Consider the following 12,492-nt stretch of genomic DNA (forward strand, 5'->3'; position numbering starts at 1 on the left):
ATTATTTAAATTCTTTATTTTCTGTTAAAAAAAATGTCTATATCTTTTTTCTTCTTAATTATTCCCTTGTAAACAGTATTATTTATATGACCATAAAATACGGGAAAGGAAAAAAAAAAATATGTACGGCAATGATTTGAACCAGCATCTATCGGTTTTTAAGTACGAGACTCATCAATACAGCTACGGGCACCTATACATCTTACGTTGAAATTTATGCTCTAATTGTTCGAGTAATTCTTTGACAAAAACAGTTCATAGCAACGTGGTCCATGGTCTTAGATCATTAAGTAATGGATGGAGTACGCTGGCAAATGTTCTAACTAAACTTTCTGCTGATTTTGGTGCGGGGAAGGTAACTCACACTATTGAAACACAATCACACATTCACAAAAATAATTTGTGTCACGAAAGTCGTAAAAATTTATGACCTTTTAAGCGACGAGTTTTTAAATTCAACTCTATCCCTAAGTTCATAAAGATTAAATTTGTATTTCATTCCAAGTTGTCTCGTGGGGAGTGCGGTTCAATATCGCGTTCTAAATTCAACTTTATAACTTAGATCATAAAGATTAAATTTGTATTTCTTTAATGCCTCAGCCCCCGGAATCACAGACACAATAGAAAATCTATTGTGTCGTGGGCCGTGGTCCGATCGGGCCGCTCGGTGGTCAAGGGGCTAAAAGATAGACTCGTAAGGAATGCGGTTCATTATCGCGTTTTAAATTCAACTTTATCTCTTAGTTCATAAAGATTAAATTTGTATATTTTCTTTCCATGATAGTCTCGTGGGGCCACATCAATGATCGAGTAAACGACTCGATTATTTGTCTTGATCATATCGCTAAACGATACATCGACGATTATTAGAAATTGCATTAAATTAGAAATGTACGTTAAAAAAATATACACAAATGAAAGGTTATTCCATCTTTTTTAATATTCGACATGTTTGAATTGCTTCTGCAAGGCTTGACAGTGCAAAACGGCATTTTTAGCGGAGCACTCGCAGACGTCCTTTCGATGTTTTAGCCTAGGAAAACGCAGAGTGTTTGTAATCGATTACGCAAGTAGTTTTTATGAAAGCATAAGATTTTTCGATTCGAATAATCTTATACCTCGACAAAAGGGGAAACACCTGCGAGTGTTATCGATTACTTAATGATCTAAGTCCATGGTGGTCACGAAGTCACTCTCGAACAGCGAACATGCTTTGAGTTAAAATTGTACCGTAAAATAGCGTTTTTTGTTAAAAATCTGTAATAGCACCCTTATTGTGGTGCTTTTTTTTTGTAATGAATTTACTACGCTACTGTATTTTCTTTGTTTTAGACTTTAGTTCAATACTTAATTAAACACCCATACAATTTTGTCACGAGTCGCCTCTGGTCAAACTAACCGTTATTAGTGTTACGTTTACTCAAAATACAAAAATGAAGAAAGTATTATTTTACGCTTATTAAATCTTTAAAACTAAAACAAAATGATTTGGAGGTAGGGAGGTGGATTTCCTCAATCGAAAAAGGGAGAGACTAGTCTACTCGACCGGCCGGCCGTAAAGGCCCCGATTATTGATGGCGGAAAGTTGTATATATGCTCTGTAGCGAAAACATTTCGCTTGCGCGATTCAGAGCAAAAAATAACATTTAAATAAAAATATTTTTTGCGTATTATATTTTACGTATTATATTTTACGTTATAGTTTACGTTTTTTGCGTATTATATTTTACGTCAAGATACTATTTGGCACATTGATTTTTTTTGTAGCGACATCTCTTAGCTTCATTAAACCGACTTAATGCTCTAAGGCGACATCTAGTTCTTAAACGTATAAAAAAGCTTATAAAAATGCCAAATGCTACTGTGAGTGACATCTATCGACAAAATTGGGAACTGAGAAACGAGTTACGTTTTTTACTATGGCGATTGTAAGTCTTCTTGAATATATTAGTCTATGCTATAAGGGAGATTTAGCATATATTTCTGTTTTATTGATTTCAGAGGACTGTTTGCATTTCAAAAAAAATCGAATAAATCTTTCTTTACAGTATGTAGGTATTTAGTTGCTAGATCTATGATCTAAGACCTATCTACTTATTACTGATTTTTATGTATTAAGTTACTACCTAGATATTGTACTTATTACTTATTTTTATATTTTTTGTGTCGCAACGGCAATAATACATAAATAATATAAAGCGGAATAGTTGTCTCAGAAACTACAGGAACTCTACTGGACCGATATCAAATATTCTTTCACCTTTCGATATGCGCGTAGTCCCGTGTTATATAGGCCCTATCACAGATAATATAATATGTACTATACTAGTATATTATTTACCACGGGCGAAGCTAGGGCTAACCGCTAATAATAGATACCTACTCGCAAAAATATGCTTGACCCGGGCCTTTTCTGGGTTGACCCGGGAAATAAAAATAGCTTTCTGAATATTGCGATTATTATACGTACGTACTGTACTGTACGGACAAGAAGATGATCAGCCTTCTGTCATCTGTGTCCTGCCAGAAGAACCATGACCAATGGTTCTAACTTAATGGTTATAACCACTGTACCAAGGAGGAATATTTTCGCTAGATAGAAGTAATGTCAATCTTTCTATTACTATTTATTATTATTTATGTTTATCTTTATTTCTAATTTTTATACGACAACAAGCAATGCAGCGGGCGGAGCACTCGACGTTAGGTTATCACCGACGCCCATATGCAACGTTAGGGACTTTGCGATTGTTCTGCTGACCTTTGAGAGATATGTAGGTTTTTTTGTAGGTATGGTTAAATATTTTAAATAAGGTAAGTATAGTTATTTGATCTATGGTACACATTTACAATATGTACAATATCTATTAAAATGGCAAGTAAACGTGAGGATTGAGGCTCCATATAGGAGCTTCACGTATGGAAACGCATATTAAACGAAACAACCTATTGAAATCGATACGATCAATCTTCGAGTTTAAATTATTAAGGAATATCCAGAAAAAAGCTGTAGGTATCCACGAAGTATACATATCTACAAATAAATCGAAGATTGCATAACTTAGATATTAATATAGGTAAAGCTTTTATCAACCATAAGAGTTAGATATGTACCAACTAGCTGGTACCTATAGCTGTTTACCTTACAAGGTGTAATTTGAGACTCGAGAACGATCCTGAAGTTTTCCTGTAGCTACAACAGGGCGTAAAAAAACAATTTTCCCTACAATGACTCTATGTTCTATGATTTGAATTATATAACGACCAATGTAAAAAAAATCCACGAATTACTCCAAAATAAGAGAAGGCATTTGTTTATGAATTACTGAGAGATAGGTAAGTCATAGTAACAATGTCTTTCTAAAGTTTTACCGTGGGTAGGTAGAAGGTAGGTAATTAAAGGTATGTATATTGCACCAAAGCGAAGACTGCATAATAAGTTAAATAAAAATGTTTCAGATCTTTATATTCCGTAAATGTATGACAAAAAGATCTGCTTATTATCATATACGCTCTTATATCTTGCATTACGCTTTAAATTTAATAGGCATTCATTAGAAAGAAGAAAATGTAACTCACATTTATCTGTGTCCTGTAAAAGCTTTTTCCAAAGTATTTTTTTTGCTTATTCCAAAGTTCTAACTTGCACTTTATCACCTATAACTACTAATTACACTACACAATATAATTAAAAACACCTTAGACACTGAACCGGATAGTGGTTAGTCATTTTCAACCCATCACCAAAACTTTGACTTGACTTGAGTCACTCAATGCAAGAACCGTATGTAATTGACGTAAGACATTCCTCGTGATACGTTTTAAACAAAAACACAAATTGCAGATGCACAAGTGCATCAACGAGTGCAATTCGTGTTGTCTGAAAGTCTCCAATGAGCCCAATGAAGCAGAGATCCCGTTGGCGAGTGCCAGCACCAACCTAAATAGACTCTGATCATCTAAATTGACTTCAATTAAATAACAACCGAAATTGTTGAAATGCGCCATTACTCCCTCAACGTTAATCTAAGTGCCAATAGTCAGGGCGAATGTTTTATTAATAATCCCCAGCAATAACTGTTAATTGATAATTAAGCAATGTCGGAGTCAATCAGCGGAATCGAAGCGCGCACGCCGTAGCCGCAGCGCGCGTTGCCTCTACGCTGTCTCGTCTTGCATATTTTCTCCAGACGAAATCTCAATTTAAGTGATTTTGTTTTTTTTTACAAACAATATTTTTCTCACGGCTATAAATCATGTAACAGACATACCAGTATTATCGATACGGATTTATTATAATGCCTAGTGGACTTTTGAAATAATGATGTGGGTGTTCGCTCCCTAAAACATGATAGGAGCAAAATCTCATGTGTTTGTGGGAATCCCGCATGGTGCTCATAGTTCATAATATGAAAGGCAACGGCGGCCGCGGAGATAGCCCGCAGTTCGAGACACGATACATCGAGGGTACACCGCTGTAGCGACTTAGGGGAGTGGCTGAGCGCAATCCTTATTGGTTCCCCCTCTCCACTACGTTACAGTCGTAAGCGCCTACTCCATACGATCCAATGTCCCCTTTCAGTTAACTCAATACGAAATAGAATAGCGTTTCCAACATAACACGCGGTGCTCTCGGTCAGTGCACTCATTGGTGCGAGTTTTCCTCTAAGCGTCGTATTATGGTAATATAAATTGACCAACCGTAGAGCAAATTCGGTTAGTTCGTTAAAGTTGATTAAAGCCATTTAACCGGGACGGACACGACGAAACGAACGGCGCGGGCTCGGTTCCGAGGGTTCGGCTAAATGAACTTAAATTGTTTAATATCGTCGTCGATAAATTGAGTTTAGGTCGAGCTCACGCAGCTCGACGTAGGTGCTTGCGGCGTCGAGGCCGCCGCGACGGAGCCGAGAGAGGTTGGCGCGGAGGTAGCGGGCTCGCAGGCGCCCGCCGCCGACGGCTACATGTACGTGTGCGGGGACCCAGCCGGCAGTGCCGGCCCGCGCTACGAGTGCTCCTTCGAGCCAGCGCCGGGATCCATGGACCAACCTACCTTCGAGGAACACATGTTCAGCGAGTTTGGCAAGGACAGACAAGTGCAAGTGGTGGTTGGAGCTGGAGGTGAACTGCAGTACCGGGAAGAGTTACCAGTGTTCGCGTCTAGTGGTGACCAGAAGAGAAAAGACGAGCCGCTACTTCTGCAGCAGGTTGAAGCGCCTACGCAACACGCGGCACACCCACCTCCGCCTCCACCACCGACCACGAAGAAAAGTGATAAGAAAAAGAGTGAAAATAATGGCATTAAAAAGAAGAAGACCAGGTGAGTGACATTGTGTTTAAAATTCTTATAAAACAATTATTAAAATACAAATGCTTACTGAAACTAATAACTTAAATTCATAATTTTAAGTACATATTTAATAATTACGAAGTACGTACACTATTATGTTTACGTTAGCTTACTTAAGTTAGAGTTAACGAGCTTTTATAGAGACATGGTGAAGTTTGATACAAACGCAATTTTTATGGAAAAGTATGATAATTTGTATATCTAAATTGACCTTATTCATGATTATTGATTGTAATTCACACATAAAAAATTTGGCACTTATTTCATATGTTTCTATTTTTTATGATTGGATTACCTAATTAAAAAAATAATATCAAGTATCATTTTTGGGTAACTATGTAATTATATTAACCTTATTTTTACATTTACACCTGAACCAAAAACTATTAATTAGCTTTGTATTTTGACACGTAAACATTTCTCAAAATCGTGAAAACTAAAGATAAAATAATTTGGAAAATCCAAAAGTGCACGCCTCATAATTTTTTTTTAATAAATATTTATTAATTATTATTTTTGTTTATTTAATAACAATTAAACCACATCGAATCAGACCCTGAAAAATGAAAGGGTTCTATTCCTGAGCATACTCAAGCGTAAGAGAAAAAAAAAGACTCGATTAGTAAAGTATTTCGGTCGCTATCGTGTTAACAAGAAAAAGGATCCGCACATACAGACACACGGACGTCCAAGACAGAACTTTTTTAAACTGTTTTTTAACTAGTTTAAATAACAAAAATGACATCAAAAATATCATGAACGTTAAAAATAGTGTTTTTTCTTAATATGTGTGTGTATGTATTATCTTACAAGTGCAATGTATGATACATAAAGACATTTTAATTTTTAAGTTTGAAAAATCAGATGTTTTGCGCGAAGTGACAGTAGTAGGTACCCACCTCAACGCTTCGCTTATGAGGCGTGCAATAGTGCCTACTTAATAAATAACAAATTTAAAAAAAAGAATCGTACAAAACAGCACTAAAGTTGCTATGCGATTTTTAAATGGTTGTGCGAAACATAAAATAAATATTCAAACATAAACATCATCAAATTCATTAAACATAGCTACTTGAGTAGCATAAAAAGATGCCTACTTCATTCATATTATAATTTTATTGGCTACTAATTTCATATATCAACAAGTTTAAATAGGGATGATGTGTCGGTATTCCGAATGCACCCTCTGTAGGACAATGAATTTATTTAAAGGGCTACTGCGTTTCAAGTGGCCCATAACTAACGCGATGATTTGTTGAAACCAAGTCACATATGGCTTTTTATTGAATATTCCACAAATATGTAAGATATTAATATTATTTGTTCTATATGTTACCGCAAAGAACATCGAACTTTTTAAATTATTTTCTTGTTTTTATATGACCAGAATATTTTTCACCTTTTTATACAAAACTTTAAAACATTTGCATTCAGGAGCAAATCGAGAGATTCATTTTTATTTATATCACTTGACAACTTTAATTTGAACAATTGAAACAAAAGCAAACAATGGCGGTAGGTATATCTATGTACTTAGGTTCATAAATAAAATAATAAATAAATCTATACTAATATTATAAAGCTGAAGAGTTTGTTTGTTTGTTTGAACGCGCTAATCTCGGGAACTACTGGTCCGATTTGAAAAATTATTTTGGTGTTAGATAGCTCATTTATTGAGGAAGGCTATATGTATATATATCATCACGCTACGGCCAACAGGAGTGGAGCCACGGGGTTGAAACCGCGCGGAGCTGCTAGTAAATAATATACACGTCAGTAACATATTTAAGAGTATATTATGATTTAAAATCAAAAACTGCGTGAATCATGGCTTATAAAATTGTCAATGAAGGGGAAATAATGATCAAAGATAATCATTGGTCCCCCGTCTTAGATTTAACAAAGCTGTAGATGCAGGCGCCGACACTATTCAATCGAAAGTCGAGGGCATAATTACCCGTATGTCAATAGGGAGCCAATTGACTTATCTTGATATTTTTAATTAAAATTTCGGGCGGATTTATAAGAGAACATTTAGAGTATATTTTGTAGAAAATATAAATTTATAATTTTTGATATTAAAAATTTATTAAATTGAATAGCATACCGTTACACTATTTCAAGTGTCGTCAATTGACAGGCAATTAGAGGTGCCCACGCGCAACAGGGGTGAATTTAGTTTCACGCTCAATCAATTTCTGCGCGTGTGCCCGCAGCCATATTGCACGCGTCAGATGGTAGATAGATTCACCCCGGGATGATAAGACCAATTTATTCATAAATTCCTACATGCAATAACAATATTTAATTTGTTTACAGAACTACTTTTACGGCATATCAACTTGAAGAGCTCGAAAGGGCTTTTGAGCGCGCGCCGTACCCCGACGTCTTCGCTAGAGAAGAGTTGGCTCTAAAATTAAATCTATCGGAATCACGAGTTCAGGTAAGAATACACTTCTATAACTTAAGATCAATGTCTGATAATTAGTTTTAATAATATAGAGTAAGATCCCAGAGCGATAAGACATAACTTATTTTCTAAAGGATGAAACTTTAAGTTCTCAGTAGTGTCTCATGTACTTTGTATACCTGCGTGTTTGTGAAGTTTGCCCAGTGACACCTGGGCAGGTACCAGGTGAGAAAGGTGACTAAAAATAAGAGTTACTTTACTTAAATTTAGATGGCTGATTTTTTGATATATTATATAGAATATCATTCTCAAATGGTATCGCAAGTATCAGACACTTTTCATGGGCCAAAACTTTTGTCAGACGCTTTAAAGCTCCACTTCCAAAAATAAATAAACTTTACTTATTTTTAAATGTCTGATTTTTTAATATGTTATCAACATAACTATTACAAAATTATATTTAATCAGTCAGACAAATTGGAATGACCAAAAATCCACTAAACACAAAAAATATTCGGCCGTGAGTACGAACGCGATAGCATTATGCATGCGTTTCAGAGCGAGTGTATATATATGTGTATAGATAGTAACCCGGATCTCCTTCTTTAACTCACATTCTGTTTCAGTCTACTGTGTATGTGCGCGCAATGTATAGTATACAATATACCCGGCGCGGCGAATGATGATTCCTATGACACTGGCAGTTATTCTCAAGAGACAAACTTGTAATGGCGTCAACATTAAATTAGAAACGTATTGGAGGCGTCTAAAAATGGCATTTATTAATTTTTATGTAGCTTTATGCCATAACAATGATATTCCGTTGGAATTATAACCATTCTTAACATTTACGAGAAATTATATCAATCTGACTTTGCGTTTACGTCCTACAAAACTTACATCGTTGGCATTTATCGACTAGTGCGGAAAGTATCGATAAACCAATTTCGATAATGGAAACGAGTTCACATTTTTTCCATGCTTAAGCTTCAGTTCATTCACTATTGAATGGAACAGAAGATCGCAGCGTAATTAATTCATTCATTACCGCTCGCGTTAATTTACTTATGATAATATAATTTTTTTAGACAAATTAAATGGGGGCTTCCATTTTCATGATAAAATAATATACACTGTGTTAAACGGATTAAAAATTACGTGAAAATGATAAGGCGCATTTTTATGCTTTGGAAAACTTTCGTTTTACTTACCTACTTAATCTATGCTAAAAAACTTAAATTAATACAACAACAACATAATAGACGTCAAAAATTTTAGTTAAAATTAATTTTATAATATTTGTAAAAACATGTTTACCAACGTCGCCGAATGCAAATCACGCCTTTGCCTATAAAATAGTAAAGTATCGACACGACCCATCATACGAGCAATCACTAAGACGAGCTGTCATAGGAATCATGATTCGCCGCGCCGGGTATAATGTATACTATACATTGCGCGCACATACACAGTAGACTGAAACAGAATGTGAGTTAAAGAAGGAGATCCGGGTATCTATAGTCTATACACATATATATATACTCGCTCTGAAACGCATGCATAATGCTCTCGCGTTCGTACTCACGGCCGAATATTTTTTGTATTTAGTGGATTTTTGGTCATTCCAATTTGTCTGACTGATTAAATATAATTTTGTAATAGTTATGTTGATAACATATTAAAAAATCAGACATTTAAAAATAAGTAAAGTTTATTTATTTTTGGAAGTGGAGCTTTAAAGCGTCTGACAAAAGTTTTGGCCCATGAAAAGTGTCTGATACTTGCGATACCATTTGAGAATGATATTCTATATAATATATCTAAAAATCAGCCATCTAAATTTAAGTAAAGTAACTCTTATTTTTAGTCACCTTTCTCACCTGGTACCTGCCCAGGTGTCACTGGGCAAACTTCACAAACACGCAGGTATACATAGTACAGGAGACACTACTGAGAACTTAAAGTTTCATCTTTTAGAAAATAAGTTATGTCTTATCGCTCTGGGATCTTGGACTAATATAGCGACATTCATCGAAAGGTCCATTCTAATATTTAACATTTTATCTCTTTTATTAGGTATGGTTCCAGAATAGAAGAGCAAAGTGGCGAAAACGGGAACCGCCACGCAAAACTGGATACATTGGTTCCAGTTCACCTAGCTCCACAACCTTAAGCGGTGGCTTTTCCGGAATTGGAGGGAATCTTCCTGCTTTTCCTCAGAATGGCTTGCCAGCTCCGGCGGACTCATGGTCGTATCAGCATTCTTACGAATTATCTTCTCATCATTTATTATCTTCTGGTAGCAGTGGGTACCCAGCATTTAACACTCAACCGGCAGCATATTCTTATACTACAGTTCTCAACGGTCACGACGGTCAAATGTTTGCTCCGAGACATTCCTACGAATACGGTGAAGGAAGTCCACCTCCACTGGGTGTTCGAGATTACCCAATGATAGCAGCTCATTCCCCACAAATGGAAGCTCATGGGCACGAGGAGAAGTTGGAATATCGTAACCATGAACACGAAGACAAATACTCCGCGTGTGCGATGCAAGAAGAGCCGCGGTATGGCGCCCCTCCAGAAGACTATGACAAATGTGGGATTGTCCAACACGACAAACACTATGACATGGATCGCCACGCTGACTTAGCGCAGCCTGTAGTCGTTAAAATGGAACCTAGCCCCGGCCAAGCATATACTACATCACTGCCCCCTTTTTTGAATTGAAATACTCTTTTTCGAAATTGTCTGATAGTTTCAACTAATTTCGAAAAAGGGTATTATTCTCTTTGTTCATTGGAAGACTCTTTGGAACTGAAATAATCATGGAACAGCATTTTGAACAAATGATTATTTTTTGTTTTTTCAGAGCTTGTGACAAGAGCAGTAAATATTTTTTTACAAATGAATAGGTATTATCGTAAATATATTTTACTTATAGAAATGTGAAAAAACACTGAAAAGTAACCTACTTCTCGCTGAAGTTCTTTCTAAAAAAAAAGATTATCATCTCATTAACTAAATAAATACCTATTGGTAGTCGAATTGAAAACAAAGCTTATTTGCAATAATAATTTAAGTTGGTTAAGTCTATCAATAAGACCGAAAGAATTAAACTGTTCATTAGGTAACTAGTTTATTTAATTTAAAACTTACCGTAGGTATATCGAATAAAATGTTATATAAGAATTAAATCATCACCGTGCATTCCTTGTGCCTTATTAGGAATTTCTTGCGTAAAGCTAACTAGTTATAGTATTCGTATTATTTTTATATTAGGTAGGAACTTATTACTATTCATGGACATATAACAATTTGAGTTTTTTTTTTAGGTTTTAGGCACGTATAACTTTAACAGAAATCTTACATTGGGAATAAGTTCTTAAAAATAATAACCTAATAAAAACCTAGGACCTAGACTCTAGGACCTCTACCTCCCAACTTCAGTATATCACTACTTTTTGGGACACCCTGTGTAAAAACATAACAAAATGTCTTCAGAGATTTCGTTACCCAACAACGTATTATTTAATAATTTTTTTGTTGTAAAGTTTAATTTTTTTTCACTATTCAAATTGGCATTTGTGAATATAGATAATTAAATTATCAAAAATCTTGATTTTTCATAGTAGTACCTCCCTAACACCTTACTTGACGAAACATTTTTTTTTTCATAATTTATAACTAGGTATAGAGTTATGTAGTTATCTATTTAATACATTTTTCACAATACTTACTTACTTACTTACTTACTATCTGGCGCGGTGACCCCAAAGTGGGTCTTGGCCTCCGACAGCAAGAGACGCCACTTATCCCGGCACGGAGCGATGTTTTCCCAGTCTCTTCTGTGCAGTGCCACTAGATCGTTGGTTACTTGGTCTACCCAGCGATACTTAGGGCGGCCGACTGGCCGGCGGCCTGAAGGACGTCCCAAGTAAGCCCGCTTAGCAGCACGATCATCTTCCATTCGCATTACGTGGCCTAACCATCGTAGCCTGTGCGCTTTCACCTCTCCTAAGATGTTCGGTTCGTCGAAAAGTGTCTCTAGCTCCTTATTTGTTCTCACTCTCCAACTGTCGTCACCTGAGCGGATCGGGCCTAGTATTTTTCGGAGTACTTTGCGTTCCGTTACGAGGAGTTTCATTTCTTCCTTTTGGGTGAGCGTCCAGGTTTCGCAGCCGTACATAAGTATCGGCCTTATCACAGTTTTGTATATTCGGAACTTTGTACGTCTGCTTAATAGTTTGGACACAAGTATCTTGTGTAGGCCTGCGTTACACCGCAAAGTGTTTTGGACACGAAGTTCGATCTCCTCTTCTCTACTATTAGTGTCGGTTACAGGACATCCAAGATACTTAAATGTGGCTACACCCTTGAAGATGGAGTCTCCAACGGTAAGATCTTCACGCTTTTGTCTTGTATTTCTATATCGGCGCATGTGCTGGTACTCCGTTTTTGTATCGTTGATACTCAGCCCAATCTTTGCGGCTTCTTCTTTGAGGCATGCCACAGCTTCTGTCACTTGCTGCTTTGTTTCCCCTACCATTGCAAGATCGTCAGCATATCCAATAACCTTGTGCTGTCCGTTTAGATTCACTCCACCGTTAAGACAGAGGACTTTTCTTATGACATATTCGAGTGCAAGGTTAAAAAGTAGAGGTGACAAAGCGTCTCCTTGCTTTAGACCGCTTATGACTGCAAACTCATCTGTGAGTTCCGCTCCAACTTT

General features: G+C 36.2%; 1 protein-coding gene across 1 annotated transcript; it reads left to right on the forward strand.

The window, feature by feature from the left end:
- The first annotated feature begins 4,696 nt into the window (after positions 1–4,696).
- repo (homeobox domain-containing protein reversed polarity) lies at positions 4,697–11,490 on the forward strand. The gene is made up of 3 exons (XM_089714657.1): positions 4,697–5,320; positions 7,670–7,793; positions 9,837–11,490. The coding sequence occupies exons 1-3, from the start codon at positions 4,965–4,967 to the stop codon at positions 10,488–10,490; spliced, it is 1,134 nt and encodes a 377-aa protein (XP_089570783.1). The 5' UTR covers positions 4,697–4,964; the 3' UTR covers positions 10,491–11,490.
- Positions 11,491–12,492: the final 1,002 nt, after the last annotated feature.

Source organism: Colias philodice, chromosome 3, assembly GCF_061535455.1.
Source record: "Colias philodice isolate Cphi_HAF_F1 chromosome 3, ilColPhil1 Martin Lab GWU primary, whole genome shotgun sequence".
In the NCBI taxonomy this organism is placed as follows: domain Eukaryota; kingdom Metazoa; phylum Arthropoda; class Insecta; order Lepidoptera; family Pieridae; genus Colias; species Colias philodice.

Coding starts and splice junctions, on each gene's coding strand:
- repo (XM_089714657.1), top strand. CDS start 4,965: ATGTACGTGTGCGGGGACCCAGCCGGCAGTGCCGGCCCGCGCTACGAG. Junction 5,321..7,669: donor ATTAAAAAGAAGAAGACCAG/GTGAGTGACATT, acceptor ATTTGTTTACAG/AACTACTTTTACGGCATATC. Junction 7,794..9,836: donor TATCGGAATCACGAGTTCAG/GTAAGAATACAC, acceptor CTCTTTTATTAG/GTATGGTTCCAGAATAGAAG.